This window comes from Cyprinodon variegatus, unplaced genomic scaffold (genome assembly GCF_000732505.1).
Source record: "Cyprinodon variegatus isolate N-32 unplaced genomic scaffold, C_variegatus-1.0 Scaffold623, whole genome shotgun sequence".
In the NCBI taxonomy this organism is placed as follows: domain Eukaryota; kingdom Metazoa; phylum Chordata; class Actinopteri; order Cyprinodontiformes; family Cyprinodontidae; genus Cyprinodon; species Cyprinodon variegatus.
This window is the reverse complement of record NW_015151076.1, coordinates 42928-68090: the sequence shown is the minus strand read 5'-3', so window position 1 is coordinate 68090 and position 25163 is coordinate 42928. Positions and strand designations below refer to the sequence as shown.

Here is a 25163-nt window from a genome sequence, read left to right as displayed (position 1 = left end):
CGGCCCTCGCATGCTGAATTTAGGACCGGGCCACCGGGCAAATGTCACAGATTACCATTCCGAGCCTGGGTGATGATCAGTCAGCTGCAACCACACACAGCTGGATAGAGCAGGACTTTTCCCTTTCTGGTAAAACCATCAACAGAACATTCCTAGCAGGCCAAATGCTTGTCAATGATTACCAGACATGGGCAATGTGGAGTCAATAAGTCATCTCCATGTCATGTATTGGTTCTACCCAGCCACTGAAGCAGGTGAGTCCAATCTTCACTGTGAATTAACCTGTGCAGATTGGACTCAACTGGTTAATTGGCTGGGTAGATTAAAAACATGACATGGAGATGACTTGTTGACTCCACATTGCCCATGTCTGATGATTACAAATAAAATTATGACATTTACATTTTTCTAATGGATTCACCTGGTTTAATTTTGTAAAAAGTCTTTGATTATTAATCGATTAATCAAAACAGTAATCGACAGATTAATCAATTTGTAAAATAATCATTAGTTGCAGCCCTAATTGTAACTATAGTATTTCTGACTTAATTTAATACTATTTTTATGTGTCTTCTTCTCCATAGCATCGGCTATCCCGTAGTAACGCTGGGCTTTGGCTTCAAGAGCTACGTTAGCTATAAAATGCGTCTGCGGAAACAGAAAGAAGTGCAGAAAGAGAACGAGTTTTATATGCAGCTGCTACAGCAGGCTCTACCTCCAGAGCAGCAGATGCTTCAAAGGCAAGAGCGAGAAGCAGAAGAAGGTAAGAGTCTGACATGAAGCTGATTTTAAGAGCGTTGATGTCACAAAAGTGTCTGAAAACTCTAAAGAAAAGCATCAGGACATTGATGCTGATTTAAAACAGGCTTTAATGTGGAAGAAAAAAAATTGAAAAAACTTATTCCTTAAAAAGGGTTTAAGAAAAAGAAAACCAAAACTCCCTGGGAACATAATGCCAGGGATCAGGTTCTCAACCAAAGGGCCACTTTGGCTGAGAAAGCTATTTCTCCCCTTTGATTTAAACCAGTAAACTTTGTTTGTAATCAGGATATTTGATATCACTCCTTGCTTTATTGATCTGGAACATCCCAGTGTTAAAAAAAACAAATAAAGTGATGCAATAATGCATGAACCTTAAATCTGCATATAAACCAGCACTTAGTTTATGCCAAAGATAACGGATAAAGACAATTGAAATGAATGATTTTAAATTAAACATGCAACAAAAACCTTCCTTGAAATGAGAGAAATGCATGTTAAAAAAAAATTTAAATCATTCTTGTCATATTAGTATTTGAAGAAATTGTGTCAAATACCGTTTTCTTAATCCATACAGCAGCACCAGCTAAAGGAGTATCTGAAGGGGACACGCCTCCAGTGTCGCAGAATGGCGCCCCGGCCAATAAAAAGGCGTCTGTTCCCTTACCGGAGCTGGAGTATAGAGAAAAAGGGAAAGACGGAAGAAGTGGCGGCGATAGTAAAAAGCAACAAAACAGCATCCTACCGTCATCGCTGGACTCTAAGCTCCAGGAGATGGAGTACATGGAAAAACATATAAACAACAAGAGACTGGCCACAGAGCTGGGCAGCACAGAAAACCTGTTGCTTAAAGAGGACAACAATTCCTCCTGTTCATCTTCATCCTCCTCCTCCTCCAAAAATTACAAAAATGCTAACACCAACACCGTAACGCTTAGCTCCTCGCCCTGCGGCCACAGTGCCAGCAACGGCAGCGTGCCCTCCTCGGCGCAGCCGTCCTCAACGGGGAAGAACGAGAAGAAGCACAAGTTAACGGTGGGAAAAGGGACGTCAGGCAGTTCCCACAAAGATCCCACAGACAACTGCATCCCGAACAACGAGCTGAAGAAGCCAGAGGCGCTCGTTAGGTAGGAACCGCATCCATCCAGTACAATGTACAGCTCTAGGCCAGTACATGCAAATCATCCTGCAGGTCACTCTGTGTTTGAGGATGATGTCGGTCTTTCTAATATTAAACACAAACTTGTTGAGGAATTTTATTTGAGCTCAGACGCTGAATATAGATTAAAGTCTCCAAATGGGTTGATTATATGGAAAAGCAATACTGCAGAACTGATTTAGGGAATAGTAATAGAAACTAGAGCTTAAACCATTGGATTAATCGTCATTAATTGATTATTAGAATAATTAGTGTTGCGCCGATGCCATTTTTTGGCCCCGATACTGATACCCCATACCTGTCTGTGCAGTATTGGCCGATACCATCCGTTTGAAATTGATGTGTGTGTATGCAGGGCTCGATGTTAACCATTGCCCGCTAGCCCGGGGCAAGTAGTTTTTATTGTCGGGAGAGTACAAATTTCATTGCATTTGCCCGCCAGGCGAGTGCAATGATCGCAAAAAAAAATGTTATCATTCAAAATTACTTTAAAATCACTGACATTCGCTGAAAACGACCCACAAGCATTTCGGCGCCATCTTTGTCGTTTTGTTCACATTCTTGCGTGATTTTAAAAAGCCGCGTGATTTTCCGCCAGATGGCGTGATTCAGCTCTTGGGGAGAGAATTCTGCAAAGCAGCAGCTGGATGATGAATTTAATCTATACTATAATACACGCTAGATTACAAATGATCAGTCAGGGATTAGGAAAATAATAATTAATTGTATGCGCACAGTGTAAATATTTCCATCATATGGCAGTCTTCTGTACAGTGGTCATACATTAAAAAAATTTTCATAAATTTTTTTTCTCTTAGACATTGGAGTGGTGCATTTAAATGGTATAGAGCTAAACATTTTAAATTTGTGAGTAGTAGTAGTGTAAGTTTTTAACCTGTCAATTTTTTGTTTTGTTTTTAACATTACAATTTATATTTTTCTAAGCAAACAACAGTTTAAAGCAATGTTTAGTTTGAACAGAATGTGCAGGAAGGATTGAAAAGCATGTTAACACGGTAATGTAGGCTTGAGTTCATTATCTGATGCTGCATGCTGATACACACCAGGAACCTGGAAACCTACTGAATTACAAAAAACATTTAAAAAACAAACATGTTTCATTGATATATATACAAAAGTGAATATTAGGAACTATATTTATCAAACATTATACTGGGCAAGTAAAAATTGTTTCTAGGCAAATGAAATGTGAAAGCTTAAAAATCCTTAACGTCAACCACTGATATATATATATCATTGGTATCATTTTTAAGCGTGGTGTATCCCACTTAAAGGGGAATGCTGTTTTTTTTTTTTTTTTTTTTTTTTTTTTTTTTTTTTTTACATTGGGCCCTTGATTTTACGTTATTACATCATGTTCTACTCACTCATATGAGTTTTTTGTCATTTGGAGCTGTTCTGAAGATATTCTGTTAGGTTATATCCAGGTAACGTCTTCCTATGGGCAACGACTTGAAGGCACAAACTAAACTGTTTATCATTTATAGTACGCCAGCATTCATAACATGTAGGCGAATCATTGTCCCCCAGACATCCACGGTTATATATTTTATATAACCGTTTTATAACGTCATCCATGTTTAAGTAGGACTTCTGTTGGTGTCCACTGTAAACTCTCCAAACGGTTTATAAGAAATCACAGATTTGTATGTTTATGTTGAAGGTTTAATGGGAGTTTTGTGCTTTTAGATGACCTGCTTCCTTTATCTGTTCTGAAGGAAAAGATGTATAAAAAAAAAAAAAGAAAGTTTCCTGAACGTGTCGTCTGTTTTGACTTTCGCCTGGCACAGACTGGAGCAGGACATTAAAAAGCTGAAGGCGGACTTGCAGGCCAGCCGGCAGGTTGAACAGGACCTCCGCAGCCAGATTGGTTCACTGGGCAGCGCTGAGCGCTCCATACGCACTGAACTGGGCCAGCTGCGCCAGGAAAACGAGCTGCTCCAAAACAAGTAAGAAGTCTTCATACATTTGGGGCGGTGATGCGTAAAAGAATTAGACATATTGCTAATAAAATGGTGACAATTTGTTTAAATATTTGCCTGTTGTATGAGACAACCCATGAAGTTAAACTGATAATTTCCAGTTTCAATACCTCTAATTTTAAGCTGCCAGATGTGTTACTAAATGTTTTTTATGCCCTAGGCTTCATAATGCTGTGCAGGCAAAACAAAAGGACAAACAGACAGTCGGGCAGCTAGAGAAGAGGCTCAAAGTAGAACAAGAGGCCCGAGCGACTGCTGAGAAGCAGCTCACAGAAGAAAAGAAGAGAAAGAAACTAGAGGAGGCCACAGCGGCCAGAGCAGTAGCATTAGCAGCAGCCTCCAGGTACGTTGTTTCCTTTTTTCTACCAGCAGCTTATTAATGACTGAAGATTCAATTAAGTTTATTGCATCTTCCAGAGGGGAATGCACAGACACGCTGCGGCGGCGAATCACTGAGCTAGAAGCAGAGGGTAAAAAATTAACAATGGACATCAAGCTGAAAGAAGAGCAGATACGAGATCTGGAAATAAAAGTTCAGGTAAACTCACTGCATGGAGTCGTGTTGTTGGTTTGCTTTGTACCTATAGGACATTTTTAACTTGTTTTATATTTCAGGAACTTCATAAATATAAGGAAAATGAAAAAGACACAGAGGTGCTGATGTCAGCGCTGTCAGCGATGCAGGATAAGACTCAGCACCTGGAAAACAGCCTGAGCGCAGAGACCAGGATCAAACTGGACCTCTTCTCTGCTCTGGGAGACGCCAAGAGACAGCTGGAGATTGCACAAGGTGCGCCAAATACCTGCTAATCAGCCGTTATCGTTGAATTCATTCTCTTGTTTTATATTTAAGGTGTAAATTAATTCTTAATTTTAGGTCAGATCCTTCAGAAGGACCAAGAGATCAAAGATCTGAAGCAGAAGATAGCAGAAGTTATGGCGGTCATGCCCAGCATCTCTTACACACCCGACACCAGCAGCATGACCCCCGTCACCCCCCACTACTCCTCAAAGTTCATGGACACCAGTCCCTCCGGCCTGGACCCCAACGCTTCTGTTTACCAGCCCCTCAAAAAGTGAACGTTTTCTTTCTTTTATTTTTAATTTTTTTCTTCCAGCCCCTCCCTCTCCTCTCTCTATACTTCTACTGCTCCTGCCGGCCCTGTCGTGTCGCAGCTGAGAGCTCGGTTTTCTTCTGTTCTCTCTCTTTTTGCCAGGTCAGAAGGATGTTGTAATGTGTGACTGTGTTTGTTGTAGTTAAAACAAAAGACCAAAAAAAAAAAAACTGACATCCCTGGAAAATTAGAAAACCCTCAGTTTTTATTTCAATGTCTGGTGAAACCTCACAGATTCAGGCGCGTATTTTTCATCTCAAGGATGCCGCTCCCCTATTGCTGCGAACCAGCAATAGGGGAGCGGCATCCTACCAGCTCCAGGGAGAAGCAGACGAGTCTCTTCCACTCCATTGTTCTCTGATTCATATCTCCATGTGTTTTTGGCACATTTGTACAACCGGAGGAATGTATTTCTCGCGTTTAACCCAAAAGCCGGCACTGAGATGATGCTGCAAACAGATTAGATTAAACTTTATGCATGCCCTGGCCTTTATGAGCTACTTATGATTATTTTTATTTGGAATAATATGGTTCCACCATATTTATAAAAAAAAAAACAACAAATGTAAAACATGATCCAAGTGCTTTTTCTGTAAGAGAAAAGAAATCTTTCTTTCTGTGCGGATGGATATTTTTCTCTCCTTACTTAAATTTCTCCAACATCTCAAAAAAAGGGACTTTCTTCCATAAAGAAATAAGATGGCTAATCTTAATCAGTTTGGAAACTGACTGCTAGTCATGCCTACCTGTGAGGAGTGCTTGTTGATCTGCATGATCCCGGTGCCTAGAGGGAACAACAAAACGCCGCCCTCCTCAGTTAGCCTGCCAAATTCCTCCCGAGCCGGAAAAGTTAGTCAGGAGGCAGGAATTCTATTGAGACACACCTTTTAAAACAGGTGTTTACTTTAAATTAACCACATTTAAAAATCATCAGATGTATAAATAATCAGAGCAGCTGAACATCTCCGCTTCATTAAAGCCCAAATCTTTCAACAAAGCAGCAATAAGAAGGAAACAAAATGATCCGGCTTCGAAAACTGGAATGCTTTTCCTTTTGGAAGAATGTACTGCAAATAATTTATTCACATATTTGTCAACTTCCAGCTGAAAACATCTGGGAAAACTGAACCAGGCAGAGGATTTGGTCACCCATTCTGTTTTTAATTTATAAAAAAAAATTTGAAACAACCCCTTTTTCTTTTTTTTTCTTTTTTTTAAAGTTGTAGCTATTGGGTCTGATTTGGTTTCCCCCATCGACTTAAGTAACGCCTCATGGTTTCATCCACCTACTGTATATGGAGAAATATTCACTATAAACTCTCAGATTGGAGAAAAAATGTTGTGAAAAGTACAGTTTGGTCAGTTCTGTCAACAGATTGGTAAATCCAAGCCCAGGTTGTTTTGTTTTTTGTTTTCTATGCCCACAGTCAGTTCAGTTTCCTCCCAGGTCTGACCTTGGCTGCGCTCTCGCTCTGTGAGGTTTACAGGAAATAAAAAATAAAAAAATAAATTCTTGCAAACATATCTACTTGTTTCTGTTGTTTTCTTTTTGAATCCACTCACTTTGTAACTCACTCGCATGTAAAAAGAAAAAGTGCAGGATAGTCTCTGCACCACTAGGAGGCAATGTCAACCTCTACATGCCAATCAAAACAGATTAAAACTGTCCTTATAGGATGTGGCTAATAAGTTTGACGGAATCCATTATTCTCCCCTTTTATGACCATAAAATCCCATTTATAGCTGACAAAAGGAAAGGAATTAATAAAATCTCCACGGGCGTCACTGAACATGACTTCCCCAAGCATAGTGATCATATCTATAAGAAATGAAAGCCAAGGAGGAATCCTTCAGCAGTACATTTTCATTTAACACCACAGTCCTGCATTCTTTGCATTTTATATTTAGTTTCACTTCTCCCTCTGAGTTTCTGATTTTATTCTGAAATATATCCTGAAAAGACATTTATCCCAGACTCTCCTGTTAATCTGAGCACATATTTTCCCCTCCTCCTGACAGGGACGGTGTATTTCTGGCCTCTGCTCTGCATTCTGCTGCATGCTAGGCCTGAAAAACCTGCCCAGCAAGAAAAACTCATTCCTTCCATCTTAATCACGCTTTAACTGAAATATATGTTCTACTCCCTTCTCAGAAGATTATTACTCGGCATAAAACTCAGCAAAGGAAGTCAGCATGTTTGTAAATGGATAAAAAAAATAAATAGATATATACAGATTGTTATTTTAGTTTCATTTTGATCCGAATTCTCAAATCTATACAGATACTTCCTCGTTTTCTGTTTTAAGAATGTTCTTTGCTTTTCTGCACATAAGTGAATAAATAAAAGATGTGCATGGGGTAGAAATAGATCTCTGGCATGTTGAGCAACCAGTTCACGTGCAGCTCTACATATTCCCCCCCAGGCAGCTGTAGTCTCAGTCTAAGGGGTCCAGCTACCTGAAAGCAGCAGCATTTCACAAAACCTCCACATGACAAAGCAGAAAGATTCATTTTTTTACAGTCCTACTCGTGTGAGACAGGAAAGAGAGCAGAGTCCCTCCTTCTTACCTGGCCTCAGACTTCTTACAGCCCTAATAATGTCTAATGTGTTCCCAGTGACATCTTAACCTCATGAACTTGTTTCTCTCAGCTTGTTATGTCATGTATACGTCAGGTTCTGCAGGATGTTTTGCAGGCCTTTCTCCTGAGTGGTTTCATTTAAAGGCTAATGATATAAACTCAATGCAATGCATCATGGGGTGTCGGCTGGTATCAACTGAAGCCTTTTCGATAAGAATCCACGACAGTATCAGTTTCTCTGAGAGAAAAAAATCCCATTGAAACAAAGAACTTCCCAAATACATAATAAATGAATATAAATGTGAATTTTTAGTCCATTTTGGTTTCTAGTAAACTATTAAATGTAGCACATTGAAAAAATGTCTATGTATTTATCGCACATAGGAAGCTCCTATTGCCTTACCTTTGGGGAAATGAAATTCATTACACTGAAAAGTAATATTAGTCATGTTTACAGCGTTCAACTGGAATATAGTTTCTTATTTTATAAAGATGGTAGAAAAATATGAACGATTAAGGACTAAAATCTCCATGGGAATAAAAAATAGAAAATATACACCCGATATATTGCAGTTGAAGGCAATATTCTAAACAAACAAAAATGTGACTTACCAAGAATTGTCATTCTGATCAACAAAAAAACAAACGCTATTACATAGTGAAATGTTTTGTATGAATGAATATATAAACCCAAGTTAATCATAGCCCTTGACTTTGAGTAAATATCTGGTTATATACATTTTTTTTAGCTTAAAGAACTGTTTTCATTGCAAAACATAAATCATCAAAGATAACAGTGAAGATATAAAGCAAGCTTCTTCTAAATATTGGGTGCTTTAATCACAATCGAGGGTTTACAAGGTGATATGGTGGTTCTGGACAACATTTACATGGGAGGCCAGAGTGGAGCTCAGTACATAATAACAAACACACACACAAAACATGCAAGAATTTATAACTTAGCATTTTATCACTTATGTTTTGTCGTTATAAAAAATTCCTTTAGTATCATACAACAAAAACTTATCTATATGTAAAAATAAATGAGTTTATTTGCCCTTTATTTCAGCATGTAAATATGATGATCGACCAAAGGAATGAGTATTTATGCTCTTAAAAATAAGCTAGATGTTGGAATCCACTAACTCATTTGAAATACATTAATGGAGGTTTTGCTTCTTATTTTTAAGGAAAATCGTTTTATTCTATTAATAAATTGTCTACATTACCTCCTCAAATCCAGGGCATGTTATTTCAGATGATTTACTAATATATATCAATTCTTTCTGTGTTTGCTTGCAGTAAAGGGGCCATAACATCCAGAAGCACCCGCGCTAGACTGGGGCCAACAGGGGCCCTTGTAGAACAGGTCCTGGTCCCTGTTATAAAGACATCATACTAAACCTAAAAAATAAATCTAATGAACACAGGGACATAATGACCATGGACGGTTCTAGACAGGGGCCAATGGTGGCCAGTACCCCTTTAGATCATGTCCATGGCTCCTGTTATGGCCCCTGTACTGAAGACATAGCAATCAAAGCGATTCTAATGATGATCTGCGCTGGAACAGACATGGTTACTTATAGGTTCTTTGAATCTATTTCATTTTTTTTCTTTCCAAGTTCTGTTTTTTCTAATTATCTAAAAACAATAAAGTGATAGCTTCAGTGGTATTGAGATAGGACCCCAGTTTTCATCTGCTAAAAGATTTTTTTTTTAATTTTTACAGCCAAATGTATCAGTTTTTCTTGAGTTTTAATTCAGATTTTAAGGAAAATATTAATTTGAAATTAAATTAAGTCAAAAATAAGTCACATTCCTAAACTATGAACATATATTTAACTTTTATTTTGCTTAATAAGAAATAGAGTTTTAATTAAACCTAATTGAATAGAAATTTCACTTCATACAGCTCTCTTAACATATTTGAATCCCTTGCCTTGTTTTTTATTTCATGCTTTTCTGTGTCCCCATAAAAAACACGCTGGCCCCCTCCTGGCCCCCTGGTACATTTGGTCTAGAACCACCACTGATAATGACTGATTCTCCCTTGAACCCATTTCTTTTTTTTTCTATACAGATCTTTTTAATTAGGATTTAAACAGTAATATTTCAACTCAGTTTATTTCTATAGCACCAATTCACAACACATGTCACCAGATCATGTAGTCATCCAGTTTTCTATCTAAGGAAAACCAGCTGATTGCATCGACTCATTGACTCCCTCACACTAAGCATGCTTGTAGCAACAGTGGGGAGGAAAAACTCCCTTTTAACAGGAAGAAACCTCCAGCAGAACCAGGCTCAGTGTGAGCGGCCATCTGCAGAGGCCGGCTGGGGTTCAAGGAGACAGAAGTAGAGATATAAAATGCAACCGTAAAAGGCGGCCCCATCCAGGAAACACACGGCCAGGCAAAAGAGAGCACATCCAGCCAGTCACAATCAGAGAAACAGGACTACAACATCTAGAAACAATGGTGTTGATGGCAGCAGCACAGCTGATATTTCCCTCCAGGATTGAGTCACAGCCAAACAGGAACAGACCAGGTGAAGCTGCTATGAGAAAAAGCAACTAACAGATTCTACAGAATGTGAGAATAGAGATAGAATGAAGCAGAATGATGAAATAGGGATGAGGATAGAGGTAGGACCATAGTTTTCATCTGCTAAATGTTATTTTGATCCAAATAAAAAAAAAAGATGTGTAAATTTCACTTTACTCAATGCATAACCATAAATATAGTCTAGAATCCCTCCTGACAGAGTATAAATATTTTTTAAAGCTTATTTTATGCTTCCTGTGCCCCCCATGAAAACACGCTGGCCCCCTTCTGGCCCCCTGGTACATTTGGTCTAGAACCACCACTGGGGACAATGTAAGCTGTGTGTGTGTGTTAAAGGTTTTTAAAACTTAAAAATATAAAAATGTCATTCATAATTAAAACTTTTTCTTTTAATACATCTGGTAGATTAAATGTAGAATAGTTTTTGTTCTACATTTAGTTTCCTCTCAGCGCACCTGCAGATTATCTGGATTATAAATGCACCTGCATAGTGGATTAAACTAGTGGATCATTTGTGTTTGGGGTGACTGGGTGGGAGCAGATCCGCACAGAGGCTTTAGCCACAGCGCGCTGCCGCTCCAACCGCTTGCGTAACACCACAAAGCGTAGCGCGCGCAGGCTACCCGGCTCATTTGCATACAGAACACCGCCCAGGGGGACGAGCATGATAATCCACCGCCGAGAGAAGCGAAGCCGAGGTGTGAGCAGAGCGAGAGGAAAACCTCCGATTATTGATATTTGTAAAAGTTTGGACGCGTCATTGATCAGGCGGAGGTTGAGGAGACGGACAGGCGCGCGGCGGGCTCTTCGCCCCACTTCTGGCTTCAGACATGGACGCTTTGAAATCCGCTGGAAGGGCGATCATCCGGAGCCCGAGCATTGCTAAACAGTCGTGGGGAGCAGGCAGACATAAAAGTAAGTGTGATCCTGTTGTGCTCCGCGCTGCTGTTATCTGAGCTGCGCTGCGTTTTTTCTCATCTTCACAACTTCTGATGTCGGCTTTAAAAAAAAAACGCGTGACAATTAGGAGAAGAGATGCCACCAGAGCAGAGCTTCACTCCAGGAAACATACAGACTTGACATTTAATCGCTAAGCTGATCTTTTTAGGGCTTTTTTTTTTTTTTAAGTGAACTCCTTAAATGAGGTCTAACGTTAAGTTGGGCGCGCGCAGCCGTCACGTCATTTTTCCCAGCCTGGTTTGGTGGCAGTGATCAGAGATCCAGACCTGAGAGACACAAGGAGGGAGAAATGTGTGAATGCCTTGGTGGCAAGCCTGTGCAGTCCTGTTGCCATGGAGATACGCAATGTGAAACAATAAAACACGCGGCCGGAAGGAGCGTCGGTAGAACTGAGAGACATTTCTGAGCAATTTATCAGCAATTTAACTAACCTGAGGTGTATTTTAGCGCGTCATGTCAGAGTTTGACTTTTAGGCCCCCCCCCTCCTTCCAAAACACACACCTTACATTGTCCCCAGGGGCGGTTCTACACCAAATGTACCAGGGGGCCAGGAGGGGCCCAGCGTGTTTTCATGGGGGCCACAGAAAAGCACTAAATAAGCTTTTTTTCGCCCCCAAAAACAAGCAATAATTTAATCCGCTATGCAGGTGCATTTATAATCCAGATAATCTACAGGTGCGCTGAGAGGAAACCCTGAATGTAGAACAAAAACCATTCTACATTTAATATACCATATGTTTTAAAAGAAAAGCTTTAATTATAATTGACATTTCCTTATTTTTAAGCTTTAAATAATATTTATACTACCATATTTATGGTTCTGCACTGAGTGAAGTGAAATTTCCTCTTAATTTTTTTTTTTATTTGGATCAAAATAACATTTAGCAGATGAAAACTATGGTCCTTTCTCTTTATTAAAGTTTAAATCCTAATTAAGAAAAGATCTGTAAAGAAAAAAATTAAATGGGTCGAAGAGACCATCAGTTATTATCAGTGGCGGTTCTAGAACAAATATACCAGAGGGCCTGGAGGGGGTCAGCGTGTTTTCATGGAGACAGAAGGGATTCAAATATGTTAAGAGAGCGGCATGAAGTGAAATTTCCATTCAGTTAGGTTTAATATTAGGTCCTTATTAGGTCCACTATACATTAATAATTTGGGAATTGTATATATTTTTGACTTAATTTCAGTCAACATTACCGTTTTCTATAAAATCTGAATTGGAATTCAAGAAAAACTGATAAATTCAGCTGTAAAAGTTAGCATATTTTTCTATTTGTTTTGAAAAAACATTTAGTTAATGAAAAAAATGATCCTATCTCAATACCATTGAAGTTATCACCTTATTGTCTTTTAAATAAATAGTAAAACTTAATTTGTAAATAAAAAAAAAAGAAATGGATCCAAAAGACATATCAGTAACCATGTCTGTTCCAGCGCATATCATCATTAGAATTTCTTTGAGTATTATGTCTTCAGTACAGGGGCCAGGACATGATCTACAGGGGCACCGGCCCCCGTTGGCCCCTGTTTTGAACCGCCCATGATTGTCCCCCCATCATCACAGACCAAACAGCATCCGGCTGCAAGGTGTGTGGAAAGCAGGTGATAATTTGCTCTGGATGCTCCTGTTTGCTGTGACTCTGCATTAAGTTGACACCGTCAGTCATTAATATCACATGCTGATGTCATCTTATTTATGCATGTCACTTAGAAGCTTTTGATCTTCCCCTTTTTTTATTCTCTTTGACGGTTTCAAAGTAATGATAGGCTTAAATTCCTGTCTCAGCTTGTTGTATCATGCTTCAAACTGCATATAACCCATTTGGGGTTTGTTTTTTCTTGCCCTCTGCATTAGATTGCTCTATTTAAGCTTAGGTAACTGTTTTTAGTGACACTGTTCTGCTGCAGTCCTTCAGTGTTCCCATCGCATGCTGCTACAACTAATCATTTCCCCATGTTAGCATTGCTTTATAACATGGTCATTATCCTTTATCTCCCTATTTTAAGTAGGGTTGGTGGATCTGTTTCCTGTTTGTTTTTGACTATCTGGAGCCACTGGAGAATGACTTTTTTATTTTTTTTTAAAGGGGGGGAGAAGGTTTGTATTATCAGCGAACATTTTTTTGAGCTTCTGTCTGGTTAAACTTTCTAGTAAGGGAACTGTGGTAGATAGAAAAGCTCTGTCTGCATTTATGTTGTTTTTTTATGTTGTCAGCATTAAAGCAGCTTTACAGACAGCTTTGTTGGTTTTGTGGACTGGTTGAGCTGACTCATTTGAATTTTCTACAGGGCTGGGAAATTGATGGCATTTGCATCATTTTTTGCAGTTTTTAAATTGCAGAAGAGCTCGTTTTGGTTGCATTGTCTTAAATAAGAGTAAGATGCTGCCTTTTTTACTCCAGTCCTTTAGGGGGCAGTAGTAAGAATAATATGAGCTTTCCTTAAATCGTTGTCATGCATTGCAAAAAATGTAAAAAAAAAAAATCCACTGGACTTGGTTTCCAAGTTTGAAGATGTTTCGCTTCCCATCCTGGAAGCTTTTTCAATTCAAAATTTCAGAAATAGTGTTGAGTTTGAGGCTTGCATGCTTATCTTAAAGGTATAGTGGAGGATGTTATTTTTCCAGGTGGATCATCAAAATAAGTGGCACTACTAACTGTCAATCATTCTAGTGATATGTTTACGTAAGGTCGTCCTACGTGCTCGTCCCTATTTTCACTTACAGGTGGTGAGTCTGCAATAGTGGAAAAATTGCGAATCTTCTTTTGGAAAGTAAAGACTAGTTTATGCTCAGAAACTAGCCCCCCTCGCCCCCGCCGCAGACACTCTGCTGCACCTCTCCAAAATTGTAGGTGACTGCAGACAGGAGGGCTCTGATTGGTCAAATCTACATCCGCTCTACACCATGCGTATTTCCTGTTTGGTACCTTACCGGCTGGTTTTGTTTGGATGACCGCCATTGTGGAAAACGACTCGTCAAGATGGACCAGCTAGAAGAGCGAGGTGTGAGAGAACGCTGCCTTTTTCACCCTCATGTCCCTCCGTTGCCCCCCACTTCCTCACCTCCTCGGTCGTATCTAGACCCACAGCTAGTTGGTGATACTCCCTTTTGCGTTGTGGAGTGGAATAATGTCAGTGTATACAACCTTAAAGCTGTATAAGCGATGCAAACAGCTACTTTCAAGCAGAGCGTGCACAAGGAGAAATAGGCTTGTGCATGCTCTTGCACATGTTTAATAGGCGTTTCCTCATAGTGGTTATATGGTTTTGCACATGCATTCATTTTTTTAACTGGAGAGGGTGGGTCGCAATACCCTCCACAATACCTTTAATTTTTCTCTTAGAGGTGTCTTCTTTATCTATGTCCATCTACCTGTTTGGCCCTGCAGTGTGGGCCCCTGTGTCCCCTAAACAAAGTCACCCAATAAGGGGAAAGCGGATGTAATGGAGATTGCTTCCTTCAGGGTTGCTTTATGGTGTAGTAAAATCCTTACAGATTTACAGCACTGTCGCCGACTGTTTGAAGAGTCGGCCGTGGTGTCATGTGGCAAAATCCTGCTTTGTCACAGTTTTTTTTTTTTTTTTCCTGAAGGGCATTTTTAATCCTTAGAGGGGAAGATGAATGTTTTCTCTTCCTCTAGTTCGAGCTGACACAGCTGTCAAAATATGACACTCCATTATGTCATAATAGTCATTTTAGATCATTTCTAATAAGCACTGTGATGCACAGTTGTCGTATAATGATTATTACAGGCAAGCAGCTGAGGTCTGCGTCATGTTGCATTTGGCTTTTTGAGTCTAGAGGGAAAACTGTTATATTCCAGGTTATAATAAGAGCATCTTGGATGTGCTTCACGTTTTCTACACTCTTTCTTCTTCTATTAAAGTTGGCAGGAAGCAGACTGGTTTGCTGCTTCTCTTTCATGGTGGGAAATAATTGATGTAATCTTCTTTAGCCATATGTCGAGACATATGCTCACGGGCTTTATCAGCTCCACTGTCGGGGGATTTTGATTAGTGGAAGAAAGGAGAACTAAAACATCTATGTTACTGCCCTAAATGCAGACTGTCTCCCCGGTATTCGTCACAGTGTTGGTGATTCATTGTTCTACAGATTTATACATCCTTCCCTTTTAACACGTTGGTGTATATTGATTAGCTGTGATTGTTTTTGTTGGTTTCTTCTTGGTGTTTTTGTTCAACAAGTTGGAAAGAAGCTTGGATTGTTCCTGTTTCTTTTCCTGAACCCAGATGATCTAACGTTTGGTGAAACTGTCTAAAAGTGGCCGACAGGTCAGAGGAAATCCCTCAGGCTATATGTTCTGTATATGCTGAACTAATCATGTGTATGATGCTCATGGGAGTCAGAGATTTTGGCACAGGCGTAACTTTCTGAAGGCCTGGTGTGGACATGTCCCCACCAATAATTTCCGCTTTTTTTCTCCCTTTTCCGCTTATTTACTTTAGCCAAAGGTAGCAGAGGTTGAGTGCAACTATCTGAGTCCGTGTATTTTTTTCCTCTCTGGAGCTGCTCCCGTCTCCCACCTCTCGGTGTAACAACATCAGATCTGTAACTTTGAGACATCCGATCTTCGGTTGCATTTCACTGCTTAGAGAGTAGCTACGAGGTTGGAGGAGAGACACACAGCAGCACTCAGTGAATATTATCCAGCAACTACTTTAATGTTTAAATAAAAGTTGGAAGACGGGTTGGTTAAAATAATTACAGATGCCAGCGGAAAATCTGTTCCTTAGACATGCAAGCTTTTTCAGCTAAAAATGGCAACAGATTGTAAGTTTAAAGTTGGTATTGTAATTCAAGAAGCTTGAGAAAACATAGTTTGTTCTTCTTTATTAAAAAAGCTTTGGTTTTTCGGGGACCCTTGCTTCCCGTTTCCGGTTTACATTTTTTTCTTAGTGTATAGATTGAATCAGACTGCAGAGCTTCTACATGTCTTGAAATTTTGTTTCTGGCATCATTATATTAGCAAAGAGGTTCTTAAATATTTTAAGCAGAGCACAGAGAGAAGTAGGGAGAGCTGCAGATTTAAAGGGAAATCAGATTTACTGTGATATGCAACATGCAATATAATATATAGCTCCAAGTTTACCACAAAGTTTACAAGGAAAAAAAAAACGCTATTCTATATTTAAAATGCAGCATATCCATATTTTTCTGGATGGAGTTGAAATTGTGCTTCTAGGGATGCACAATTTTAGCTTCGGAATCGGCTGTTATTCTTTATTTTTTTATAAATGAATGTTTTTGGGCCCTATATACATAATGCACTAAAAGACATCTCTCTTACGATCTATAAATATAGATATCAGTGTATTAAGATTCTCTTGTGTTCTCAACAATAGGAAAGCATTCAATAAATAAATGTTTGAGCTCATTTTTGGAAAATACAAAAACCTAATGAAAGCATTCGGATGGAGTAACTGTAGGTCCATCAGCCCCCACCCTTAGAGTGTCCCCACCAATTTACATCACAAAGTTACACCCTTGGATTTTGGACTTTTTTTTGTGTTTCCTTTCCTCAATCAGTGTTTTTGGGCTGGCAGAAGTCAAAGGGTGTCGCTGTAAAGATCCATACAAGCATGTCTGAGTAGATTAGCAGAGGAACATATGAAAAAAGTGTGATCCTTCCTGTCAACTGGTTCATCTGCTTTTTTTATTTCATAAATCTGTCCTTAAAAACAGATATTAGATCTTAGATGCCTTACAGCAGACCCCCCCAGCAAATTATTTAGACCCTTGTTAAATCTTTTATAATAACAGTAACACAATAAGCCTTGTCGCAATAACAAATGTTGCAATAAACAATGAGACGGATATTTTGGAGTCAATTTGATAAGTAATATAACAGTTATGGCAAAGCAATGCAAGTACCCTTCACTTCAAGGTAAACAAGACCGTGCGCCTGGCAAGTACCTGACGCAAAAATTCACCCTAAGAAAACTAGAAGGCTAGGGAGAGGAAACCAATGCCACGGTGTGAAACCTTGTTTCATCGAGTCTCTTTAGTAGAAGAGAACAAAACGCAATGCTAAACAAATGAGCATTAAAGCACAAATGTTTATGAAAGACCCCAGGCCTGGAATCGAACCCGCAACCTCCTTTGCTGCAAAGCAACAATGCTGCAAACTGTGCCGCTGTGCAGCCCCATTGTTAGATCCAGCTGCAAATTGAGATTTTTGCATATTTCAAAGTGGGATCAAGTTTGGCAGAATCAATTATCGGATTAATTGATTATTAAAAAAAATCGTCCACTAATTTAGTAATCGATTAATCTTTAACTGGAATGTAGAGACTTTAAAACATGCCTTTAGCTGACAGAGCAAACCTACTTAGAGCAGAAAATATATCAAAATTGTGAAAAATAAATAAATATTTTGCATTTAAGATAAAGAAAGCTTTTTCATCTGATTATATCCTCCATCCAGAACTCCTAGAGTGGAAAAAAGTTTTAATTTTACCTGGTTTAATTTTGTTAAAAAATCTTTGGCTAACCTTTGGCTATCTGATTATTAATGGATTAATTGAAAACATAATTAACCGATTAATCGATTAGCATAATAATCGTTAGTTGCAGTTCTAGTCTCACGATTTAAGATTTAGTAGGAACGTTTTTCCTGTCCTTTGAATTACTGTGTATTTTTGTTGTACAAATAAACTCCTTGCCTTTGGCCATTTTCACATTCCTCCCTCTGTCCCTTCCTCTATCCATCCATCCTTCCATCTGTCTATCCGTCCCTGTCTTTCATCCCTTTTATCCGTTTCCCTGTCTGTACTTCCATCCATGTTCCCATTTCTTTTTTCCTTCTCCTCCTCCCTTCTGTCAACCACAGGTTCCACAAATGTGGCGTCAAGCATCTGAGCTTTTTTTTTTTTTTGTTTTTTCTTGGGAAAATTGTATAGTTTAACATGAAGAGAAAAAATTCAGGCCTTCATTACCAGTAACTGATGCTTGTCTGAGTCCCAGAACGTCAGAGTTTGGTTCATCTGCTGCTAAAGGTGTATTGCCATGTCAGAGGAGCTAAGAGAGCTAGCGGCTAGCTGTTGGACCTGGATGTTCAGCTTAAAAATGTTCTATTGACAAGTAATGCCAGTTGACAAGAAGAGGGGTTTGATGTCAATGCAGCCTGTTGAGTATTGATGGATGGTGCTGCCCTGAGTTAGATGTCCTATTTGGTTGATTAACCATCCCTTCATTTTCCCACCAGCTCTTCCTGCCTCCATAGAAGAGATTTAATAATCCAAGCCAGTTAATATTTGTTTAAAAATAAAATCCTGCCCTCATTTGGAAAATGCGTTCTCATTTATTGCATCAGTGGAGTTGTTAGAGTTAGGCCCCTCCTGGTTGGCGAGCCTGCCAGCAGAGCGTGTTGAGGATCAGTTTCATAACCCAGATTCCTATTCTGAACTCAGCTGGTCATGAGTCCTAATCCCCGCACTGCTAAAGCCACTCATTTTTCCTCTCCTCGTTTCCCTCCTTTTGAGTGGATGTAGCAGATACTGTCTGAGTGTTAGCGATGTAAGACTCTTATCCTTGGCAAATCCCTTCCGCTTTCCTCTCTGAAATGAATTAAAAGTGTCTTCAAATTAAATATCAGTGGCTGCAACCAGGTCTGTTATGATTTTTTTAATAAATTGTCCTAAAAATTAAGATAAACATAATATTATCAATGGGATATAATATTAAACTAATTTGTATGATATTAAACATACTCCATCCCAAAGAACAATAAACCTGATTTAGTTTTTTTAATAACTAAAAAACTGGAATTTGTCGACATTTAGTATGTAAAACGAAATAAAAACGATTAACTGGACATATTAACAAATAAAAAAAATACTGTTAAATAAAAACCAAACAAATCCAGAAACACACACATATAGTCGAAACAATAGATTGTTTTCCTATTTTTATATATATATATATTTAAATATATATATATGTATATAATAAAAAAAAACAACAATAATAGACTAAGTTGATTATGAAGTCTTTGAAGTAAATTACCCTAAAAAATATGAATCATTAGACTTAAATTGGGCAAATTTGACCATTATTGTCGATTAATCGCCCAAGGTTCCTGGGCTGTCCAATGGACGGAAAAAGACCCATTGGTTATATTTTCCTTGTTCACTTTGTTGTGATAAAAAGTAAAGAAAACTTTCTTCATTCAGCCTGTTTAATAGAAACAGAGGGAAACACAAGGAACACAAACAAGCATGGAAATGATCAAAGTCATTTAAATGTATCTTGTGATTCCTTTTTGAAATGCTGTTATTTATTCATATGTAGATGCAACACTTCCTCTTCATCTTGTCAAGTTGTGGAGAAACTGATAAGAGGCATTTCTTGCAAGAAAAAGGTTCAAATTTATTTTATGTCCTTAGATGGAGAGAAAAGCTCAGGGCAAGCCCAGTACATTTATTTATACAATAACTCCCAATACACACACAGACACCCTCCCAGGGGAACCAACCCACCCCTGCATACAAAAAACTTCCTCACACACCAACATTTGGAGGAAAAGGACACCAGTTCATCAAGGAAATGCATTTTTCATTTGCCAGATAAACACTCAGAACAGGTGTCTTCTGTTTTACGGCATTAAGGAGGACGAGGAAACTTTAAACACTTCTCTTTTATCACTCCTAGCCTTTCTTTCACCCAGATTAGGCCGAGGAAAAACAGGCTTTCACAATCTAAAAAAGATGCATCTTCTGTTGTATTGATGGAGTAGAAGAGAAAGAACCTTCACTGTGATAATATTACTGTTTATTGTGATTAAAGTGTTTGCACCAAGCTGTGGAGAAGAACTCTAATAAACCTTTTCTTGTCAAATGCACGGCGTCTAACCTTGTTTTAAAGCTCTGGGATTGTTTTTGCTGCTGAAGCGACGCAGACGTCCCTGCTGTTAAGCTTAAGGCATCTCTCCAGGCCTCCCTTCAGGCATCCTCTGTCTTCTGAGTCGACACTTTCTAAATTAGTCCAAAGTGAGCCGATTGCAATCGAATAATGCTTAAGAAGAGGTTTTCTCCTTATTGCTAATGGTTCATCTCAGCTGAAGTGTTGCATTTAAGAACCCAAAGAGAACAAGCTGAAAGAAGAAATTAAGTTTTATAGAAATAAAAATAACTGGATTATATATTGATCGCTCAGACTCTCTGTTGATGTGATCTATATCTGTCTCAACAAGCAGGTATAATTCCGGCCTTATGAAATCAGTCTTTTTTTTTGTGTGTGTTTTTACCAAATTAATAATAATAATTAATTTAATTTATACAGCACTTTTCACCAAAAAGGCCTGAAAGTGCTACAATAAAAGCATTTAAAAAGGCATTAAAAAAGAAATACATAGAAATAAAAGAAATAAAAAAATTTTTTTTTTTTTAATTCCACTTTTTCAATTTGTATTTTTCTGAATTTTGTTTATTTTTTTCTCCCTTAATATTCCACATTTCATTCTAACCGCATTCATTAACCTGGAAAGTTTGTAATTATGAAGTTATAGAAACATATTTAACCCATAAATAGCCTCAAAATACAAAATGTAATGACTGATGTTTCACTTTTACTAGTTAAACAGATTGCTGTGGTTCAGCAGAGCATTATGTGCTTATTTAAAAATATTTACCCATCATTTTTTTTGGAATAAAAAACGTTCCTGATATGTAAGGCATATAATCTCACATTTAAAAAGGTATCGTTTTATAAAAATGCTTTAGAGTTGAACATAAAAATATCTCATAAAGAAACACTAAACCTCTGAACCACAAACACTTTGTGTACATTTAACTTTTAAATAGGATCCTTGATTATTTTTACTTCTTTCTACTGTCAGAGGTTGTCAAAGCAATATTTTTCTGCTTTATTTTCTAGTATAAAGTATAAGTATAAAAACCCAGTTAATGTGTAAAATTAGCTCTGGTCTCGCCGACGCTGACGTATTTGAACGCTAAAGAGTTAGCAGGCGTCTAGCTTCATCACATTTACTCTTATTCATTATTTTCTCACAAACTAGCAGAAAATTTCCTTTTTAAATGTATGAAAAAAAACAGTATTTAATAAAATAACAATATAGAATTTTTCTGCTCTAAAGTTTGCTCTGAGTTCCATATTTGTATTTTTGGAGGACTTTAGTGCAGATACAGGAGCTGTGAGTGGACAAAATACCTCACAGACTACTACTTTAAGTTTCTCCTGGATAAAAAATCCTGAGATTCCATGTTTTTGTACTAGATTCCATTTCATTTACTAAATTCCAAGATTGTGTCCTGTGTTCTGCACACTGGAGAAATGTCCCTCTGCATTTAACCCATCCCCTTTGGCAGCAGTGGGCTGCCATTGTGGGGTGCCAGGGTTGGGATTATTCATGGGGCCCGAAATAATCTACAATGTTAACTAATCCAGAAGTTTTGAACCTAAATTGTTAACCTAGCTATTAAGAGTAATCCTTTTTGGTTGTTTGGGATCATTTTCTACTTGGACTACCAAACTGTTCCCAACATTTCCTCAACACTTTTATTTTAAATCCACCCCAATCCACAGCTTTTGCCAAGAATAAATCGGCACCAGAGCATTACGCTGCCACAACCGGATAGCCGATGCAGTTTTTCTTTAAGAAGGGACTGATCCACATCTTTTTCCTTTCCCATAAGAGGTTTGGTTAGATGGCTGAATTTGGATATCTGTTGAACAGAGTCATTGGATTAGGGATTGGCTAGTTTTTATAATTTAACAGCTCAGTTTGGGTCTCCTTCACATCTGAATAACTTATCTGTGTCAAACAAAGCACAATACACAAGACTTTCTTTTTTATTATTATTATTTTATATCCATCAGATACCAGCTGTGTCAACATCTGGGTTGGAAAAGAGGATGTGTGTTATTCTACCGAGCAATAAACCAGTAAATTATGAGCCACGCCTTTGCATATTATAACATGTTCGTTTATTAGAAATGTTCATCTCCCTCTGAATCAATTTCCGCATTCACATTTCTGCTTTAAAAAAAAAAAAAAAAACAAAACAAACAAAAGTAAGCAATGATCAGCAGCAAAATAAAATCTGCTGCATGAATAATAAAAAACATCTTTTTTCCCAAGTATGAAAGAATGCACGGAGAAACCAAAACAATGTTTAATAAAAGCAATAGGCCTTTCTTGGTTGTGTTAACGGGAAGAAAAAAAAGTAAAACCAGACCAGGATTGTCCCTTAGGACTGCTCTAGATAGCAGATGAGCTCATGGTTTGTTTAGGTTGGCATTTAGAGACTCCCTGCTTGAAGAGTGGTTAGTTTTGTTACCTTTGCCCACAGTTAAACAGCCGTCCTCTGAGGAAGGCATGGAAAATACAGCCAGAAAACACAAGCTTCTCCCAGTTTCCCAGGGTGACGCATTTCTCCAAAACAAGCAAAAACCGAGACCCTGTTTGTGTCCAGATTGGTGTGCTTGTTCATTTCTGTGGCCCCTGACAGGGATTTCTTTTTATACAAATCCCTGCTTTTCATTTTCCGTTGTGTTCAGGAGAAATCAAGTAACTACTTATTCCAGCAAATCCAGAACAACGACTGGTCATTGGCAGTTTTAAAATCCTGTGGTTTCAAATGAACTTACAGAAGTTTCATCACTCACACTTAACGGGGTAAAGAGTTTGAAGACTATTTTTCAGATCCAATCCAATTAGCTGTGTTGTGCAGCTAAGTGGCAGCTAAGACTGCATGTTCACTGAATGCATCGACGCTGAAAAAAATCCCACTCTGTTCATCGAGCGAGTGGATCATCAAACAGCTTGTTCCTCGATGAACTGCTTGTTGTGAGTTGAGGCACAAATGTGAGTAGTACCACCTTCTTTTCCTGATAAAACTACTACAAAACTACATATATCCCTTTTAATGTTGGCGTATAATGAAATTCAGTGATCTGTCAAAGTTGTTTTGAAGTCCTTTCAAAGCTCAAGGAGAAAATGGGTCATTTAAAGGTAGAATTAACAGCATTTTCTAGCGTTTATGAGGAGTAGAGTGGATGTCACACAGTGTGAGAGAGAAGTCCCTGTTAAACCTGTTTTATCATTTAAAAACAAACCTTTGCGAGGTTAGAGTCTGACTTCATTTAAACCTCCTCTCTGATACTGAAAGTAGCTAACATTAAGTGTCCTTCCTTCAGTTACCGCTTCAGTACAAAGACTTTTAGCTGGTAGCATTAAGCCGAGCATACGCTGTACAATTTTTTTCAATTGTGAACGCAGCTACAGCTCAGACTGTACGACGAAACCGCAGGGTTTAAAAGTTCACAGATCATGATGTATGTTCTCAGACTGTGCGGCCCGACGCACTGATGCAATCTACCTGCTCACTCTGTACGTCTAAAATGTCGGACTCAGCTCCGCAGTGAGATGGCGCTACTCGCACTAATCAATCTGAAAGCTCACTGAATCTGAATATGGAGCTCACTAGAGTAAAACGCGCTGCCTTGGCAATTTGTTCAATTTTGTGCCCTAAAAAGAAAAGATGATGACGTATTTGGTAGGGTGTAAATAATTGTTTTGTAACGATGCATCGATCCAACAGCCGACGATCCGATGCATCGACATGTCTGCAAGAGTATCAAGGCTTTTTTTATCCATTTGCTCCTGGACGTAAATCTGACTCCGGTGCTGCAGTTGCACTAAACCTATTTTCCTTTAGCCACTACCCTCTTTCAGCTTACAGTATTTTTTTTGATGCAAGGCCTTTCAGAATCTATAACACGGAGGCATTATTATTTTTCAGTGAATGGGGTTTTCATAGGCCCAGTTGGAGCACAACTTTGCTACTTCTGGTATTTGCTGTTGTCTCTCAAATAAAATGCATAACAATATTACAGCTTTCGTTGATTTATTTCAAATTTCACACATTGTCTAGCCTATATGGTAAGAAAAAAAGTAATCGAATCGTATCGTGGTGTATTCTTGAATATCGAAAATAATCGAATCGTGGGGTCAGGAAATTGATACTGAATCGAATCTCCATGATGAGTGTTATTTTAAACCCCTAGTATCTGGACAAAGACATGGCTGAGCTACTAACTATTGCTAAAACGGTCTGTCAATTTTGCAGAAAGAACTCCATTTCAGTCATTGCACCCCCACCATGCTTCTTTGTTTACATCTTAGAGGAAGAAGAAGAAGAATCCTTGTTTGCCCACTGAGCCATTTGCCCACGACCACCTTTTAACGGCTGGCTGAATTTCAAACATGTTTGATTTTCTCCCAGCCTCACGATTCCTGATCGGGAGGTGGTCGTCAGAGGCTGATCGCACCTCATTACCCCCCGATGGTGTGTCCACCATTAGGCTGAAAGTCGGCCCGATCGAAAAATTCTCACATGACTGGACAGGGCTCGATGTTAACCATTGCCCGTTAGCCCGGGGCAAGTAGTTTTTATTGTCGGGAGAGTACAATTTTTTTTTGCCCGGTGGGCAAATGCAATGATCGCAAAAAAAAAATTATTTATCACTCAAAATTACTTTAAAATCACTGACATTCGCTGAAAACGACCCACAAGCATTGCCGGCGCCATTTTTGTTGTTTTGTACACATTCTCGCGTGATTTGAAAAAGCCTCGTGATTTTCCGCTAGATTGCGTGATTTTTCTCTCCTTGGGGAGAGAATTCTGCAGAGCAGCAGTTGGATGATGAATTTAATCTACACTATAATACACACTAGATTAAAAATGATCAGTCAGGGATTAGGAAAATAATAATAATTCTATGCGCACAGTGTAAATATTTCTATCATATGGCAGTCTTCTGTACAGTGGTCATACATTAAAAAATGTTCATAAAATTTTTTTCTCTTAGACATTGGAGTTGTGCATTTAAATGTTATAGAGCTAAACATTGATAAAATTGATGAGTAGTAGTAGTGTAATTTTTTTTTTAGATTTTTAACACAACAGTTTAAAGCAAAGTTTAGTTTGAAAAGAATGTGCAGGAAGGATTGAAAAGCATGTTAACACGGTAAT

The 25163-nt window shown here is 38.5% G+C and overlaps 2 protein-coding genes across 3 annotated transcripts in view; both read left to right on the top strand.

Moving 5' to 3' along the window:
• Positions 1 to 5316, top strand: part of tmem57 (transmembrane protein 57) — an 18800-nt gene extending 13484 nt beyond the window's left edge. The window contains exons 5-11 of the mRNA XM_015393074.1: positions 585 to 763; positions 1337 to 1886; positions 3730 to 3888; positions 4082 to 4264; positions 4339 to 4459; positions 4537 to 4711; positions 4799 to 5316. Coding sequence (XP_015248560.1) covers positions 585 to 763; positions 1337 to 1886; positions 3730 to 3888; positions 4082 to 4264; positions 4339 to 4459; positions 4537 to 4711; positions 4799 to 5001 — 1570 coding nt within the window. The 3' untranslated portion in view covers positions 5002 to 5316. The remainder of the gene's footprint in view (positions 1 to 584; positions 764 to 1336; positions 1887 to 3729; positions 3889 to 4081; positions 4265 to 4338; positions 4460 to 4536; positions 4712 to 4798) is intronic.
• A 5532-nt stretch (positions 5317 to 10848) lies between these two features.
• The window catches only part of ldlrap1 (low density lipoprotein receptor adaptor protein 1), a 52921-nt gene continuing 38606 nt past the window's right edge, over positions 10849 to 25163 (top strand). The window contains exon 1 of one of the 2 annotated variants that reach the window (XM_015393076.1): positions 10849 to 11098. In XM_015393076.1, coding sequence (XP_015248562.1) covers positions 11014 to 11098 — 85 coding nt within the window. In that variant the 5' untranslated portion in view covers positions 10849 to 11013. The remainder of the gene's footprint in view (positions 11099 to 25163) is intronic. The other variant, XM_015393075.1, reaches the window with a different exon arrangement.